Here is an 18,977-nt window from a genome sequence, read left to right as displayed (position 1 = left end):
AGCTGCAGCTTCTCCCCCAGAGGATCAATCTTCTACATTGTCTCCTGAAGTTCTCCAACAGACTGACCAATCTGCTGGCCCCCTCCCCCAGACTTAGGAACAAAAGCCCGGAAGGGGGTGATTAACCTGCAAACAGGACAATGTACACAGAATGGACAAAGCACCAAAATACGAACCCACACACAACCCCCCCCCCCCCCATATTCCACTGTACTGAACAGTATAGCTGTGAATTCTGCTCTGGAGTGAAAGATATGTAACATTAGACAACAGCATGTAGCAGCGTAGCTATGAAGTCTGCTCTGGAGTGAGATAGCTATGTTAGATATGCTACATTAGGCAACAGTACTGAGCAGTGTAGCTGTGAATACAGCTCTGGAGTCAGATAGATGTTGCACTGCTCAGTAGTGTTGTCTAATGTAACATATCTCACTCCAGAGCTGTATTAATAGCTGCACTGCTCACTGCAGTTGTCTAATGTAGCTATGAATTCAGCTCTGGAGTGAGATAAATATTACATTAGACTACAGTACTGAGCAGTGTAGCTGTGAATTCAGCTCTGAAGTGAGATAGATGTTACATTAGACTACAGTACTGAGCAGTGTAGCTGTGAATTCAGCTCTGAAGTGAGATAGATGTTACATTAGACTACACTACTGAGCAGTGTAGCTGTGAATTCAGCTCTGAAGTGAGATAGATGTTACATTAGACTACACTACTGAGCAGTGTAGCTGTGAATTCAGCTCTGAAGTGAGATAAATATTACATTAGACTACAGTACTGAGCAGTGTAGCTGTGAATTCAGCTCTGAAGTGAGATAGATGTTACATTAGACTACACTACTGAGCAGTGTAGCTGTGAATTCAGCTCTGAAGTGAGATAAATATTACATTAGACTACAGTACTGAGCAGTGTAGCTGTGAATTCAGCTCTGAAGTGAGATAGATGTTACATTAGACTACACTACTGAGCAGTGTAGCTGTGAATTCAGCTCTGAAGTGAGATAGATGTTACATTAGACTACAGTACTGAGCAGTGTAGCTGTGAATTCAGCTCTGAAGTGAGATAGATGTTACATTAGACAACACTACTGAGCAGTGCAGCTGTGAATACGCGGCTGAGGTGAAATAAAACATACTCTGAGGACATTATAAAGCAGTACTTGGTAGTGTAGCTGTGAATCCAGCTCTTCTGGTGGTGGGCCGGCTCCTAAGACCTCCACCAACTGCTCAAATACTCTTGAGGGGTGACAGTCCCTGCCTGCGAGCCGCTCAGCCCGGAGTATGGATCCGATAGGCAACAATGAAAAGAAAAAGAAAAAAACTTAAGGTTTTATTACTGGTAAAATTAATGATGAGCTGAGGGTAATAGAAGTGGCCCCTAAGTGGAGAAAGTAGCAGATCCTCTGGTATGACCATTGCTTTGGATGCTGTATGGAGATCCGTGTGTTGCGGTGCTACGTCAGCAATATGCAGCTGATGCCGCAGGGTTATATTGTTACACAACTAGAAGCCCGTCCCTGTATTCAGGCGGTAATTATCCCACACGGACCCGCCGTTTAAAGAGGAGAGAACCCGGCATTACATGCACTTTATTACTGGGAGGGGGATTCTCCATAACATTGGGGGGAGCTGCTGCTGCTGCATGGCAGGGGGGGTCCAAAGTGAAATGACCCAAAAGCTAATACCAGTCCTGGTGGTTTATGCCTTCGTGTATTAGATGTCACATCTCTGGGCAGGAACGAGTAGGGCCCGGTCCCTGCACAATATCCACAGGACGTACCGTACGTACCCGTATGTACCGGCTATAGAACAGTGCGGGAATAACGGGGCCGGCAGGATCCGAGCTACAAAGGAAGGCACAGATCGTGTCCTGTGTACAGAGAAGAAACAGCCCGCAGTACCTCACTAATAATTCACACCCCGAAAGTACAGACCATTCCTGCACAAAGATAGCACCCGAAATAATACAGAACTCATTACTGATCCATTACATCCTGTATTATACTCCAGAGCTGCACTCACTATTCTGCTGGTGCAGTCACTGTGTACATACATTACTGATCCTGAGTTACCTCCTGTATTATACTCCAGAGCTGCACTCACTATTCTGCTGGTGCAGTCACTGTGTACATACATTACATTACTGATCCTGAGTTACCTCCTGTATTATACTCCAGAGCTGCACTCACTATTCTTCTGGTGCAGTCACTGTGTACATACATTACATTACTGATCCTGAGTTACCTCCTGTATTATACTCCAGAGCTGCACTCACTATTCTGCTGGTGCAGTCACTGTGTACATACATTACATTACTGATCCTGAGTTACCTCCTGTATTCTACTCCAGAGCTGCGCTCACTATTCTGCTGGTGTAGTCACTGTGTACATACATTACATTACTGATCCTGAGTTACATCCTGTATTATACTCCAGAGCTGCACTCACTATTCTGCTGGTGCAGTCACTGTGTACATACATTACATTCCTGATGCTTAGTTACCTCCTGTATAATACTCCAGAGCTGCACTCACTATTCTGCTGGTGCAGTCACTGTGTACATACATTACATTACTGATCCTGAGTTACCTCCTGTATTATACTCCAGAGCTGCACTCACTATTCTGCTGGTGCAGTCACTGTGTACATACATTACATTACTGATCCTGAGTTATATCCTGTATTATACTCCAGAGCTGCACTCACTATTCTGCTGGTGCAGTCACTGTGTACATACATTACATTACTGATCCTGAGTTACCTCCTGTATTATACTCCAGAGCTGCACTCACTATTCTGCTGGTGCAGTCACTGTGTACATATATTACATTACTGATCCTGAGTTACCTCCTGTATTATACTCCAGAGCTGCACTCACTATTCTGCTGGTGCAGTCACTGTGTACATACATTACTGATCCTGAGTTACCTCCTGTATTATACTCCAGAGCTGCACTCACTATTCTGCTGGTGCAGTCACTGTGTACATACATTACATTACTGATCCTGAGTTACCTCCTGTATTATACTCCAGAGCTGCACTCACTATTCTGCTGGTGCAGTCACTGTGTACCTACACTACATTACTGATCCTGAGTTACCTCCTGTATTATACTCCAGAGCTGCACTCACTATTCTGCTGGTGCAGTCACTGTGTACATACATTACATTACTGATCCTGAGTTATATCCTGTATTATACTCCAGAGCTGCACTCACTATTCTGCTGGTGCAGTCACTGTGTACATACATTACATTACTGATCCTGAGTTACCTCCTGTATTATACGCCAGAGCTGCGCTCACTATTCTGCTGGTGCAGTCACTGTGTACATACATTACATTACTGATCCTGAGTTACATCCTGTATTATACTCCAGAGCTGCACTCCCTATTCTTACATTAATGATCCTGTGCTATCCTCCGGAGCTGCACTCACGGTTCTGCTCTTGGTCACAGTGTACATATCTGTGTTTTGGAGGGGCAGCGCTGCACTCTCGCTCTGCTCGACGGTGCCTTCTTTCAGACGCATGTTGCTGGCATTTTCCGGTGTTTACTCCTGGCACTTACCCCTGGCATAAATAATGCAGCGTCTTCTGTGGCGCGGCGGCGGTGCCAGATGGAAGGCGCACGCTGGCACAGGCTGAGCGCCTCCTCTAATATCAGAAATAAGAGGCGGCCCACTAATCAGCTCGGGGGGCGCGGGCGGGGGGTGCGGGCGGGGGGCGCTCCATGGCACAGAGCGGCTCATTAATTTTCTATGTGAGCGTCTGACTGTGTGCGGACAGACGCTCCTCTGCTGATGCCAAAACGCTTCTTAAAGGGGCAGTGATCCCAGAGCTCATCCATCTGATAACCTGCCCACTAGAGGGCGCTCTTTTACAACTAACCCTTTCACTGCCCTCCGAGACCACCAGGGATTTTACAGCTAACCCTTTCACTGCACTCATAGACCACCAGGGATTTTACAGCTAACCCTTTCACTGCACTCATAGACCACCAGGGATTTTACAGCTAACCCTTTCACTGCCCCCCTAGACCACCATGGATTTTACAGCGAACCCTTTCACTGCCTCCCTAGACCACCAGGGATTTTACAGCTAACCCTTTCACTGCCCTCATAGACCACCAGGGATTTTACAGCTAACCCTTTCACTGCCCCCCTAGACCACCATGGATTTTACAGCTAACCCTTTCACTGCCCTCCTAGACCACCAGGGATTTTACAGCTAACCCTTTCACTGCCCTACTAGACCACCAGGGATTTTACAGCTAACCCTTTCACTGCCCTCCGAGACCACCAGGGATTTTACAGCTAACCCTTTCACTGCACTCATAGACCACCAGGGATTTTACAGCTAACCCTTTCACTGCCCCCCTAGACCACCATGGATTTTACAGCTAACCCTTTCACTGCCTCCCTAGACCACCAGGGATTTTACAGCTAACCCTTTCACTGCCCTCATAGACCACCAGGGATTTTACAGCTAACCCTTTCACTGCCCCCCTAGACCACCATGGATTTTACAGCTAACCCTTTCACTGCCCTCATAGACCACCAGGGATTTTACAGCTAACCCTTTCACTGCCCTCCTAGACCACCAGGGATTTTACAGCTAACCCTTTCACTGCCCTCCCAGACCACCAGGGATTTTACAGCTAACCCTTTCACTGCCCCCCTAGACCACCATGGATTTTACAGCTAACCCTTTCACTGCCTCCCTAGACCACCAGGGATTTTACAGCTAACCCTTTCACTGCCCTCATAGACCACCAGGGATTTTACAGCTAACCCTTTCACTGCCCCCCTAGACCACCATGGATTTTACAGCTAACCCTTTCACTGCCCTCCTAGACCACCAGGGATTTTACAGCTAACCCTTTCACTGCCCTCCTAGACCACCAGGGATTTTACAGCTAACCCTTTCACTGCCCTCCTAGACCACCATGGATTTTACTGCTAACCCTTTCACTGCCCCCCTAGACCACCATGGATTTTACAGCTAACCCGTTCACTGCCCCCCTAGATCACCAGGGATTTTACAGCTAACCCTTTCATTGCCCTACTAGACCACTAGGGATTTTACAGCTAACCCTTTCATTGCCCTACTAGACCACCATGGATTTTACAGCTAACCCTTTCATTGCCCTACTAGACCACCATGGATTTTACAGCTAACCCTTTCACTGCTTTCCTAGACCACCAGGGATTTTACAGCTAACCCTTTCACTGCCCTCATAGACCACCAGGGATTTTACAGCTAACCCTTTCACTGCCCCCCTAGACCACCAGGGATTTTGCAGCTAACCCTTTCACTGCCCTCCTAGACCACCAGGGATTTTACAGCTAACCCTTTCACTGCCCTCCGAGACCACCAAGGATTTTACAGCTAACCCTTTCACTGCCCTCCGAGACCACCAGGGATTTTACAGCTAACCCTTTCACTGCCCTCCTAGACCACCAGGGATTTTACAGCTAACCCTTTCACTGCTCTCATAGACCACCAGGGATTTTACAGCTAACCCTTTCACTGCTCTCATAGACCACCAGGGATTTACAGCTAACCCTTTCACTGCCTCCCTAGACCACCAGGGATTTTACAGCTAACCCTTTCACTGCCCTCATAGACCACCAGGGATTTTACAGCTAACCCTTTCACTGCCCTCCTAGACCACCAGGGATTTTACAGCTAACCCTTTCACTGCCCTACTAGACCACCAGCGATTTTACAGCTAACCCTTTCACTGCCCCCCTAATCCACCAGGGATTTTACAGCTAACCATTTCACTGCCCTCCGAGACCACCAGGGATTTTACAGCTAACCCTTTCACTGCCCTCCTAGACCACCAGGGATTTTACAGCTAACCCTTTCACTGCCCTCCTGGACCACCAGGGATTTTACAGCTAACCCTTTCACTGCCCTACTAGACCACCAGGGATTTTACAGCTAACCCTTTCACTGCCCTCCTAGACCACCAGGGATTTTACAGCTAACCCTTTCACTGCCTTCCTAGACCACCAGGGATTTTACAGCTAACCCTTTCACTGCCTTCCTAGACTACCAGGGATTTTACAGCTAACCCTTTCACTGCCTCCATAGACCACCAGGGATTTTACAGCTAACCCTTTCACTGCCCTCCGAGACCACCAGGGATTTACAGCTAACCCTTTCACTGCCTTCCGAGACCACCAGGGATTTTACAACTAACCCTTTCACTGCCCTCCTAGACCACCAGGGATTTTACAGCTAACCCTTTCACTGTACCCCTAGACCACCAGGGAATTTACAGCTAACCCTTTCACTGCCCTCCTAGACCACCATGGATTTTACAGCTAACCCTTTCACTGCCCTCCAATTCCACCAGGGATTTTACAGCTAACCCTTTCACTGCCTCCCTGGACCACCAGGGATTTTACAGCTAACCCTTTCATTGCCCTACTAGACCACCAAGGATTTTACAGCTAACCCTTTACCTGCCCTCTTAGACCACCAGGGATTTTACAGCTAACCCTTTCACTGCTCTCATTGACCACCAGGGATTTACAGCTAACCCTTTCACTGCCCTCCAATTCCACCAAGGATTTTACAGCTAACCCTTTCACTGCCCTCCTAGACCACCAGGGATTTAACAGCTAACCCTTTCACTGCCCTCCTAGACCACCAGGGATTTAACAGCTAACCCTTTCACTGCCCTCCTAGACCACCAGGGATTTACAGCTAACCCTTTCATTGCCCCCCTAGACCACCAGGGAATTTACAGCTAACCCTTTCACTGCCCTCATAGACCACCAGGGATTTTACAGCTAACCCTTTCACTGCCCTACTAGACCACCAGGTATTTTACAGCTAACCCTTTCATTGCCCTTCTAGACCACCATGGATATTATTGAAGCCCTTGACTGCTTTATATCCCCAGGGAATTTACATTGCCCTGGACCACCAGTGCTCCATATATATACATATCTGGGATAGAGAGCGCGGTCACACGGCAGAGCATGTATGTTCCATGGAGAGCGGTGAGCAGGGGGGGTCTGGAGCGGAGCACACAATGGTCCCGCTTCCTCACATTAATACACACAATGGCGGCACGGCCTCCCCTCCCGCCACTGCTGCTCAGTATGGCTTCCTGTCCTGGTGGCGGCACGCTGGCTGCACTATGGCCGTTCTATTAATGCCGCTGTGCACTACAAGGCCTGAAATAGAGGTGAAAGAGGAGACGACCTGGGTGAGCTGTGCCGCCAGATCCTTCTCTAAATCACATCCATGCAGCTCATTTCTAGCTTATTTATCCCCATATGGCGTGTGAATTTGGCCCCTGTATGGCGGCATTATTTTAAACCCTGTATTGCGGTCATTTTTTCGGGCCCTGCATGGTGCTATTAATAATTAAAGGCGATCCTGCTCGGTATATTATACTGTGCACTATATGGCAGCATTATTTTCCAGTGTGTGGCACTGTTGGGTAGACCTTGCTTGGTACGGCATAATTATTTGTGCACCATATGGGGGGCTTCCATGGAGTGTGGCGTAAGGTAATGGCGGTCCTGGGTCTGGCAGCACACGTGTACCCTGCGTGCTGTATGACTGGGCAGCACATAGGGGGCTGATGGTCAAATCTCCTGGTTATTGGTCACGGTGCCGGAGGGTCCGCCATATGTCAGCGATCCCACCTGTGCGAGGAGCCTGCGCAGCGACTATCGTACCACGGATCTCAGCCCCGCGGCCACAGACTTCAGACGTGTGACCAACACAAGCCACATGGGAGAAGGCGCTGGGGTCACCCTGACATCACCACAGTTCTCCTCCAGAGGGCGCTCACTTCTCTGGTTTGTCACCTGCGCAAAAAGGTGAATTTCTATCAGTGTCCAACGATTTACTGTCCAAAACGCCTCAGATTTCACTTCCATCGTACGAGTCCATCCTATTGTGCTATACACACAGTACATGAGATATTACATACCCCAGAGCTGCACTCACTATTCTGCTGGTGCAGTCACTGTGTACATACATTACTGATCCTGAGTTACCTCCTGTATCATACTCCAGAGCTGCACTCACTATTCTGCTGGTGCAGTCACTGTATACATAAATTACATTACTGATCCTGAGTTACCTCCTGTATTATACTCCAGAGCTGCACTCACTATTCTGCTGGTGCAGTCACTGTGTACATACATTACATTACTGATCCTGAGTTACCTCCTGTATTATACTCCAGAGCTGCACTCACTATTCTGCTGGTGCAGTCACTGTGTACATACATTACATTACTGATCCTGAGTTATCTCCTGTATTATACTCCAGAGCTGCACTCACTATTCTGTTGGTGCAGTCACTGTGTACATACATTACATTACTGATCCTGAGTTACCTCCTGTATTATACTCCAGAGCTGCACTCACTATTCTGCTGGTGCAGTCACTGTATACATACATTACATTACTGATCCTGAGTTACCTCCTGTATTATACTCCAGAGCTGCACTCACTATTCTTCTGGTGCAGTCACTGTGTACATACATTACATTACTGATCCTGAGTTATATCCTGTATTATACTCCAGAGCTGCACTCACTATTCTGCTGGTGCAGTCACTGTGTACATACATTACATTACTGATCCTGAGTTACCGCCTGTATTATACTCCAGAGCTGCACTCATTATTCTGCTGGTGCAGTCACTGTGTACATACATTACTGATCCTGAGTTCTCTCCTGTATTATACTCCAGAGCTGCACTCACTATTCTGCTGGTGCAGTCACTGTGTACATACATTACATCACTGATCCTGAGTTACCTCCTGTATTATACTCCAGAGCTGCACTCACTATTCTGCTGGTGCAGTCACTGTGTACATACATTACTGATCCTGAGTTCTCTCCTGTATTATACTCCAGAGCTGCACTCACTATTCTGCTGGTGCAGTCACTGTGTACATACATTACATCACTGATCCTGAGTTACCTCCTGTATTATACTCCAGAGCTGCACTCACTATTCTGCTGGTGCAGTCACTGTGTACATACATTACTGATCCTGAGTTCTCTCCTGTATTATACTCCAGAGCTGCACTCACTATTCTGCTGGTGCAGTCACTGTGTACATACATTACATTACTGATCCTGAGTCACCTCCTGTATTGTACTCCAGAGCTGCACTCACTATTCTGCTGGTGCAGTCACTGTGTATATACATTACATTAGAGATCTTCAGTTACTGCCTGTATTCTACTGAGTGATTTCCCCGTGCAGACCCCCTGCACAGTGTGATGTCCCCCGCACAGACCCACTTGCACAGTGTGTTCCCCCTCCGCTCTGCGCTGTGTGCTGAGCACAGCAGATGAGGTAGTGATGTCGGTGATGGAGGAGGGAGCTGACGGCTCTCTGCCTACGGCTCCCTGTTCCATCCTTGTCTTCACTGGTCTCTGCCTTCTGAGGTGCCGGGCAGGGGGCGGCCGCTGTATTCAGCTCCTCGGGTCGTCCGCTCCGCCTGCCGCACTTTGTCCAGGTCTTCCCTAGATACTTATTGGTTGTATTATTCTCCTGAGCTGCATTCATAATTCTGCAGCTTTCAGACCTCCCGGCATTGCTTGCTTGTTGAATATCTTCCTTACATTGTTTGCATTCTGGTCAGTGTTGTTGTTCCCAACATCATCCAGATGAAGGTTTGAGCAGAGAAGTTCCCTCACGCCCGGCGTCTCCTCTCCTGACGCTTCATGCTCTGATATTTGATGGTGGAATAATGTATTCATTTTACCTTTTTATTTTTCTCTAGAACAAGACGAGAACCACGGCTGTGTCCTGCTGCACACCTCAAGAAAAGTAAGTGAACCCTTCAATCACTCTCTTTTAGGACCACAATGACTGATAATACCTCTATATACCGGAGCTAACACCGGATCCACCATTCACAATACGTGATGTCACAGCTCACCTTCTCCTCCTGTACAATGACTGATTACACCTCTATATACAGTAGATAACACAGGATGCACCATTCACAATCTGAGATATCACAGCTCACCTCATCCTCCTGTACAGAGACTGATTACACCTCTATATACTATAGATAACACAGGATCCACCATTCACTATAGTTGATATCACAGCTCACCTCCTCCTGTGCAGTGACTGATTTACACCTCTATATACTGTAGATAACACATGATCCACCATTCACAATAGGTGATGTCACAGTTCACCTTCTCCTCCTGTACAATGACTGATTACACCTCTATATACTATAGATAACACAGGATGCACCATTCACAATAGGTGATGTCACAGCTCACCTCCTCCTGTGCAGTGACTGATTACACCTCTATATACTATAGATAACACAGGATGCACCATTCACAATAGGTGATGTCACAGCTCCCCTCCTCCTGTACAATCACTGATAACACAGGGTCCACCATTCACAATCTGAGATATCACAGCTCACCTCATCCTCCTCTACAATGACTGATGTACAGTAGATGACACAGGATGCACCATTCAGAATAGGTGATGTCACAGCTCCCCTCCTCCTGTACAATGGCTGATAACACAGGGTCCACCATTCACAATCTGAGATATCACAGCTCACCTCATCCTCCTCTACAATGACTAATGTACAGTAGTAGATAACACAGGATGCACCATTCCCAATAGGTGATATCACAGCTCACCACCTCCTGTGCAGTGACTGATTACACCTCTATATACTATAGATAACACAGGATGCACCATTCAGAATAGGTGATGTCACAGCTCCCCTCCTCCTGTACAATGACTGATAACACAGGGTCCACCATTCACATTCTGAGATATCACAGCTCACCTCATCCTCCTCTACAATGACTAATGTACAGTAGATAACACAGGATGCACCATTCACAATAGGTGATGTCACAGCTCACCTGCTTTAAACCCTTTAAGCACTGATTATAATGAGGGGATCAGGGCCCTGTGCTCGGCCTAGTCATTGTTTACGACGTGCAGTGCCTACCATTAGTGGTGGCCGTACTTGGTACTGCACCTTAGTTCCCTTTCCTAGCCATAGCGCCCCACATATTATAAGCCAGGAGCGGGCTGGTGCCCCGGCCAATATGCTGTGTGTCCGTGTATATAGCACTGGAGAGGTGGAGAGTCCACGTACAGCCCAGCAGGACACGTTCCCGGCTCGGCGGGGACATAATGAAGCAGAGGCGGTGTTGTTGACTTGTTACGGTCGCCCCGCCACTCGCTGTCTAGAATTAGCTTTTATGAGTGCAGTTGTTTCGCTCGCTCTCGTCCCCGGCAGACGTGACCTCCAGAATGTGGAATTTATCTTAATTAAACCCATCTCCTTCTAGTGAGCCCACTGAGGCAGCGCAGCCCCGCGCCCGCACTCCATCCCTCCTAGAAGCCGTGTCTCCTTTATTACATGATCTGGCGGTTTGGAAACTTGCGGCACTCTTATTTACAGAAGGAACAATGGCGGGCGCCATCAGTCAGCATGCTCCTACACCGATGATCAAGAAGAGGAGCCGAGCATCGATACAGTCACTGAGCGCCCATCACCCCGACATCAATGTGTACAAGCTGACCGGATGCTTGGCACGCAGCGATGGAAATTGCTCATGACTTCTCAGATTCAGGATGCAGGCTTAGAAATAACACCTCACCTATGCAATGTAGTTATGGCAAGAGTCTTTTTTTTGATTTTGAAAGTCAAATTTAGCCACCGCCCCTCCCCGCCCCCCCCCCCCTCCCAAAAACAAAAAAAAAATAATAAAAAATTAATAACCCCTAACAAATTTTTAAAGCATTTTCAACAGACTCACTATTATCAGAGGCAGGATTACTGACTGATAGCGACTCTATCCATACATATTTGGTAACGGAGTATCCAGGATATACAGGTGGTGATATCACAGCTCACCTCCTCCTCTACAATAACTGATAACACAGGATCCACCATTCATGATGGGTGATGTCACAGCTCACCTCCTCCTCTACAATGACTGATAACACCGCTATATACAGTAGATAACACCGGATCCACCAATCAAAGTTCTCTTCCTTCTCTTGTACAGTGACTGATAACACCTCTATACTAGAGTTATTCGATAATTAAACAAATTCACCATTTACAGTAGGTGATATCACAGCTCATCTCCTCCTCCTCCTGTACAATGACTGATAATACCTCTATATACAGTAGAAAACAGGATCCACCTTTCACAATAGGTGATGTCACATCTCACCTCCTCCTCTTCCTCCACAATGACTGATAACCTCTTTATACAGTAGATAACATAGGATCCACCTTTGATGTCACATCTCACCTGCTTCTCCTCCTCCTGTATAATGATTAATACAGGATCCACCATTCACAATAGCCGATGTCACAGCTCACCTCCTCCTCCTGTACAATGACTGATAACCTCTATATACAGTAGATAATATAGGATCTACCATTCACGATAGATGTCACAGCTCACCTCCTCCTGTACAATGACTGATAACCTCTATTTACAGTAGATAATATAGGATCACCATTCACAATAGATGTCACAGCTCACCTCCTCCTGTACAATGACTGATAACCTCTATATACAGTAGATAATATAGGATCCACCTTTCACAATGTGATGTCACATCTCACCTGCTTCTCTTCCTCTTGTATAATGATTAATAACACAGGATCCACCATTCACAGTAGGTGATGTCACAGCTCACCTTCTCCTGTACTATGACTGATAACCTCTATATACAGTAGATAATATAGGATCCACCTTTCACAATGTGATGTCACATCTCACCTGCTTCTCTTCCTCTTGTATAATGATTAATAACACAGGATCCACCATTCACAGTAGGTGATGTCACAGCTCACCTTCTCCTGTACAATGACTGATGACCTCTATTTACAGTAGATAATATAGGATCCACCTTTCACAATGTGATGTCACATCGCACCTGCTTCTCTTCCTCTTGTATAATGATTAATAACACAGGATCCACCATTCACAATAGATGTCACAGCTCGCCTCCTCCTGTACAATGATTTTTTTTCTTTACTTTTTTATTTTTTGCATTGAAGCATCTAATGAGTGGGTGCAGAGTCTGCGCACTATGGCTATGCACATGTGTTGTTTCCTGAAACCTCAGGAAGTTTGAGATTTGTACTTTATATTTTTAGTACAGATTGCAGTATTAAAAGGGGGAAATAAATGGATGGAAAAAAAAATAATATATAATCCAGCACGTAGCTGTGATGCCCCAGTTGGTGTTTCGGCTTTTGCCCAGACGTCCAGTTTAACCAACCTTTAATCCAATGTGTGCAAGCAGCCTATGGTCTATGCCTGACCTCATGCCTCCGGGTAGTGATGATGAGGGTGGGGGGAAGAGGACTCTACATGTAGGGGCTCTGGGCACTCTGCTCCGCCACGTTCCTCGCCGTCTCTGCGCCCCTCGCCGTCTCTGCGCCCCTCGCCGTCTCTGCGCCCCTCGCCGTCTCTGCGCCCCTCGCCGTCTCTGCGCCCCTCGCCGTCTCTGCGCCCCTCGCCGTCTCTGCGCCCCTCGCCGTCTCTGCGCCCCTCGCCGTCTCTGCGCCCCTCGCCGTCTCTGCGCCCCTCGCCGTCTCTGCGCCCCTCGCCGCCCCTCGCCCCTCGCCGCCTCTGCGCCCCTCGCCGCCTCTGCGCCCCTCGCCGCCTCTGCGCCCCTCGCCGCCTCTGCGCCCCTCGCCGCCTCTGCGCCCCTCGCCGCCTCTGCGCCCCTCGCCGCCTCTGCGCCCCTCGCCGCCTCTGCCCTTCTGCTCTTCTTCAGGTGATGATCTGCGTCCCTCGCCGTCTCTGCGTCCCTCGCCGTCTCTGCGTCCCTCGCCGTCTCTGCGTCCCTCGCCGTCTCTGCGTCCCTCGCCGTCTCTGCGTCCCTCGCCGTCTCTGCGTCCCTCGCCGTCTCTGCGTCCCTCGCCGTCTCTGCGTCCCTCGCCGTCTCCGCGTCCCTCGCCGTCTCCGCGTCCCTCGCCGTCTCCGCGTCCCTCGCCGTCTCCGCGACCCTCGCCGTCTCTGCGCCCCTCGCCGCCCCTCGCCGCCTCTGCGCCCCTCGCCGCCTCTGCGCCCCTCGCCGCCTCTGCGCCCCTCGCCGCCTCTGCGCCCCTCGCCGCCTCTGCGCCCCTCGCCGCCTCTGCGCCCCTCGCCGCCTCTGCGCCCCTCGCCGCCTCTGCGCCCCTCGCCGCCTCTGCGCCCCTCGCCGCCTCTGCGCCCCTCGCCGCCTCTGCCCTTCTGCTCTTCTTCAGGTGATGATCTGTGTCCCTCGCCGTCTCTGCGTCCCTCGCCGTCTCTGCGTCCCTCGCCGTCTCTGCGTCCCTCGCCGTCTCTGCGTCCCTCGCCGTCTCTGCGTCCCTCGCCGTCTCTGCGTCCCTCGCCGTCTCTGCGTCCCTCGCCGTCTCTGCGTCCCTCGCCGTCTCTGCGTCCCTCGCCGTCTCCGCGTCCCTCGCCGTCTCCGCGCCCCTCGCCGTCTCCGCGCCCCTCGCCGTCTCCGCGCCCCTCGCCGTCTCCGCGCCCCTCGCCGTCTCCGCGCCCCTCGCCGTCTCCGCGCCCCTCGCCGTCTCCGCGCCCCTCGCCGTCTCCGCGCCCCTCGCCGTCTCCGCGCCCCTCGCCGTCTCCGCGCCCCTCGCCGTCTCCGCGCCCCTCGCCGTCTCCGCGCCCCTCGCCGTCTCTGCGTCCCTCGCCGTCTCTGCGTCCCTCGCCGTCTCTGCGTCCCTCGCCGTCTCTGCGTCCCTCGCCGTCTCTGCGTCCCTCGCCGTCTCTGCCCTTCTGCTCTTCTTCAGGTGATGATCTGTTCCCGGTTTTTCTTTTTCCAGTACCTAAAGTTAAAGAACTTTGAAGAGGAGGTGAGGGCTCACCGAGACCTGGACGGTTTCCTTGCCAAAGCCAGCATCATCCTGGACGAGGCGGCCACCTCCCTGGACGACGTCCTGCGGGAGATGCTCAAGCACTATGTGGAAGAGCCGGAGAACATCGACCCAAGCTGCAACTTTGACAAAATAATGGGTACTTTATTCACAGACGCTGGCTCTCCGAGGGAAGGGAATGGTACGGAAGGGTCTTGTTATGCGGGAATAGTGTCTTACTGTGTTACCCCCCCCTCTTAGTATTGAGTTGTGATAGAGGGGAATAAAACCTCATGCCAAATTGGTTTGTCCCGGCTCGCCTGTCCTAAACCCATGTTTTCATGTTTTCACCCAGCTTAAATTACCTCCAACGCATTAAATAAATCTGTGGGTAACCTACCATTTTTTGGGGGGACTGATTGGCCATCTCATCTTTTATGGAGGCCCTGGCACTCGTCCCCCACAGATGTCAGAGAGAACTACATTATCCCATCCGTTCAATGCCCTGGAAGAAAAGTCACCATTGGAGGCATCTATCAGCCTTTGCTCTCCTCATTGAGTACATGTACACGTGCACATGCCCCCACGGCGCCGGCTCGGGGCAGCGAGAGGGCCCCCCCCCACGGCGCCGGCTCGGGGCAGCGAGAGGGCCCCCCCCCACGGCGCCGGCTCGGGGCAGCGAGAGGGCCCCCCCCCACGGCGCCGGCTCGGGGCAGCGAGAGGGCCCCCCCCCACGGCGCCGGCTCGGGGCAGCGAGAGGGCCCCCCCCCACGGCGCCGGCTCGGGGCAGCGAGAGGGCCCCCCCCATGGCGCCGGCTCGGGGCAGTGAGAGGGCCCCCCCCCCACGGCGCAGGCTCGGAGCACTGAGAAGGGCCCCCCCACGGCACAGGCTCGGGGCAGTGAGCGGGCCCCACGATGCGCCTATTGAGGGATGTGAACCCTGTATGGCAGCGCGGTCCCCATCGGCCTCTATTACTGGCTCCGTGGCGGTTTGCCTCTGGCGATCTACCTTGGCAGATGACCGTACAATATGTCACACACATCTGTAACCAGCATGGTGGGTAATGGGAAGTTGCCCTTTGGTGCCGCGCTGTCTGGCGGGGGATGTCTCTGTACCCCGGACATCTCTCCCGGCACATTGCACAATATGGCTGTACAATGGCCAGATCGCACAATCTGCTTCTCATGCACTTTTTTTTTTATTCCCTCTGGATTACAACACACTTGGAGGAGAGCGAGGAGCGGTGATAAACTGCCGCTGCCCGTGTCTTCTCCTCGTATTGGCACCGGAGGCACGCTCGCTGCGGATGACGGGCCATAGGAGCAAATGCCAATTAGCCTCTTGTTTTCCTCCTTCGTGAATATTTGTGAGGTGACTCATTGGCCCCAGAGACCGGGATCTAATTCCTTCCATCTCCGGCTGAGGTGAAGCAGCTGCTGCAGTTTGTCTGACTAGGCACTAACCTTATTGACATAGGAAATGGAGCACGTGCCTGCGCGGTATAGACGCCGGAGAGTGCGAGCATGTGCCTGCTGTGCAGCGCAGAGGGAATCCCGGCACCGAGGCCTCACCGCTCAGCTGCACCTTCCTGCTCTTTATTTACTCTTCAGTTCTCACTTTGTATCTTTCTATCTCTTTCATCTTCTTCTTTTCTTTTTTTTTTTTTTTGTGCGCCCCTCTTTGTGCACATTGCACGAGGGGCGCCCTGACCTTTTTGGCTCTGCGCACACCTGACTTTTGCACTGTGTGTTTTCTGGACAGAATATCTGAGCTTTTTTTTTTTGTAACAAATCTCTGCATCGTAGACTGACAAACGGGCGTGAAATCTGCGGCAATGCACGGGGCGCTCTGTGCGGGGGAAGCCATCTATAAACTAGCTAGTATAAAAGCAAAAAATGACGGCAACATGCCCCAAAAGACGTCCAAGCATCTTTGAAGTCATTCCATTGTAAAAAATACCAGCGTCTTCCATCTATAAGACCACTTGAGAGAATGGACCGGTCACCATATTTTCCGGATTGTAAGACACACTGATGGAGTTGAGTCTTACAATGTGCGTATAGCGTACCGGGGCGGCGTTGGTGGAGCGGGGTCATAGGAGGCAGGGTCGGCAATACTGAGGGTGTCATTAAAGTGTCGCGGCGGTGGCCGGCACCGGATCTGACTGCAGGCTTTATTGAATCGACTATGGTTGAGCTGATGACCTTCAAGAAATTGGCTGCGGAGGCGGCACGTTTGCAGATTGACACCATGGACTTCAGGAAAATGGCCGCAGAGACCTTTCTGCTCACGCACCGCCTCTGCGGCCATTTTCTTGAAGTCCATGCGGGCGATTCAATGGAGTCCGCAGTCAGATCAGGAGCCATCCGCCGCAGCGACATCCCGTCCCGTGACCCTCTTGAGTCCTCCACTGCAGTGACACCTCCACAGCACACCAGCAGATCAATGGCGCTCACCATTGAAACACCTCCATAGCCCGCCCTCAGATCAATGGTGCCCGTCGCCATGACACCCCCAATCCTATAGTATCGCCGACCCTCCTGAACCGTAACACCCCCTCCACTGAGCCCGCAGCATCACTGACCCTGCCTCCTGTGACCTTCCTGAGCCGTTCTGCTGCCGCCCCCCCCCCCACCCCCCACCCCCTGGTGAGCATTAGGATTAAGACACTCTAGGAATATTAGGCTACATGCGCACGCTGCTTTTTTTTGCTGCAGTTTTGTCAGCTGAACTTTCTGACATCTGACTTCCCAGCAAAGTCTATGAGAAGTCAGATTTGTCATGCGCACATTGCAGTTTATTTGTCAGCGTTTTTTTTGTCAAAAGTTTGTGACAAAAAAAATGCAGCATGTTCATTCTTCCTGCGTTTTTGTCAACATTTGTCACCCATTGAAATCAATGAGGGCATCAAAAACGCAGGAAAAATGCATGCTAATCAAAAGTGGTGCATTTTACCTGCCTTTTACCTGCATTTTTGGTACCAAAAACGCAGGTGATTTGTCAGGAAGTGAGGTCAGGCAAGTGGTCCCGTCCCGTCCTCCATGTGTTCCCCGAAGTACCGCTGTCCCCAGGGGAGATGATGTGAAGGACGGGACTATCAGCAGCGGCAGCGAGAGGGAAAAATCAATGTTTTCAGCTGCCAATGTCCATCCCCCTCTCGCTGCCGCCGCTGATAGTCCCGTCCTCCACGTGTTCCCCGAAGTACCGCTCTCCCCAGCATGCACGCACAGGGGAGATGATGGACCCCTCTCACTGCCACCGCCGCCGCTGATAGTCCCGTCCTCCACGCTCCTGTGAGCTCCACGCAGTAGCGCGATCAGCTGAGCTGTCACTGAGGTTACTTGCGGCCACCGCTGGATCCAGTGACAGCGGGTAACCTCGGTGACAGCTCAGCTGATCGCGCGGCTGTCTTCAGTTGCTGTGTGAAGCTGACCGGAGCGGCTGTGTCTTCAGTAGCTCCGGTCACCTCCATGCAGCAGCGCTGGATGCGACGCTGGAGCATGCTGGATTACGCCGGACATGGAGGGCTTTGTCGGGGTTAATAAATTGGTAATGAGGGAATGTGTTTGTGTTTTTTATTTCTAATAAAGGATTTTTCGGGTGTGTGTGTTTATTTACTGTAATTTACAGATTAATCATGGAGGGTGTCTCATAGACGCCTGACATGATTAATCTAGGATTTATTGGCAGCTACGGGCTGCTATTAACTCCTTATTACCCCGATTTGCCAACGCACCAGGGCAAATCGGGAAGAGCCGGGTACAGCCCCAGAACTGTCGCATATAATGGATGTGGCAATTCTGGGCGGCTGCTGACTGATATTGTTAGGCTGGGGGGCTCCCCATCCTGAGAATACCAGCCTTCAGCCGTATGGCTTTATCTGGCTGGCATTAAAATTGGGGGGGACCGCACGCCAGTTTTTTTTTAATTATTTATTTATTTATTTATTTATTTCTAATTTTTTTTTTTTCTCAATTCAACAAGCTTTATGGGCTTGTTTGAACTGAAAAATACATGAAACAATTGTTGACAAAACTGCAGCCAAAAACGCACCAAAAAAGCAGCAAAAATGCACCAAAAAAACACCTACATTTTTTGTGACATTTCCAGGCTCT

At 50.5% G+C, this 18,977-nt stretch overlaps 1 protein-coding gene across 7 annotated transcripts in view; it reads left to right on the top strand.

Annotated features, from left to right (window-relative positions):
- SLC4A11 (solute carrier family 4 member 11) overlaps positions 1 to 18,977 on the top strand; it is a 139,901-nt gene that overhangs the window by 70,478 nt on the left and 50,446 nt on the right. For 6 of the 7 annotated variants that reach the window (XM_075346326.1, XM_075346371.1, XM_075346336.1 and 3 more), the window contains exons 4-5: positions 9,774 to 9,820; positions 14,832 to 15,063. In XM_075346326.1, coding sequence (XP_075202441.1) covers positions 9,774 to 9,820; positions 14,832 to 15,063 — 279 coding nt within the window. The remainder of the gene's footprint in view (positions 1 to 9,773; positions 9,821 to 14,831; positions 15,064 to 18,977) is intronic. The other variant, XM_075346345.1, reaches the window with a different exon arrangement.

This window comes from Anomaloglossus baeobatrachus, chromosome 1 (genome assembly GCF_048569485.1).
Source record: "Anomaloglossus baeobatrachus isolate aAnoBae1 chromosome 1, aAnoBae1.hap1, whole genome shotgun sequence".
In the NCBI taxonomy this organism is placed as follows: Eukaryota; Metazoa; Chordata; class Amphibia; order Anura; family Aromobatidae; genus Anomaloglossus; species Anomaloglossus baeobatrachus.
The sequence above is the reverse complement of the archived record's forward strand: the minus strand, read 5'-3'. Positions and strand labels throughout refer to the sequence as shown.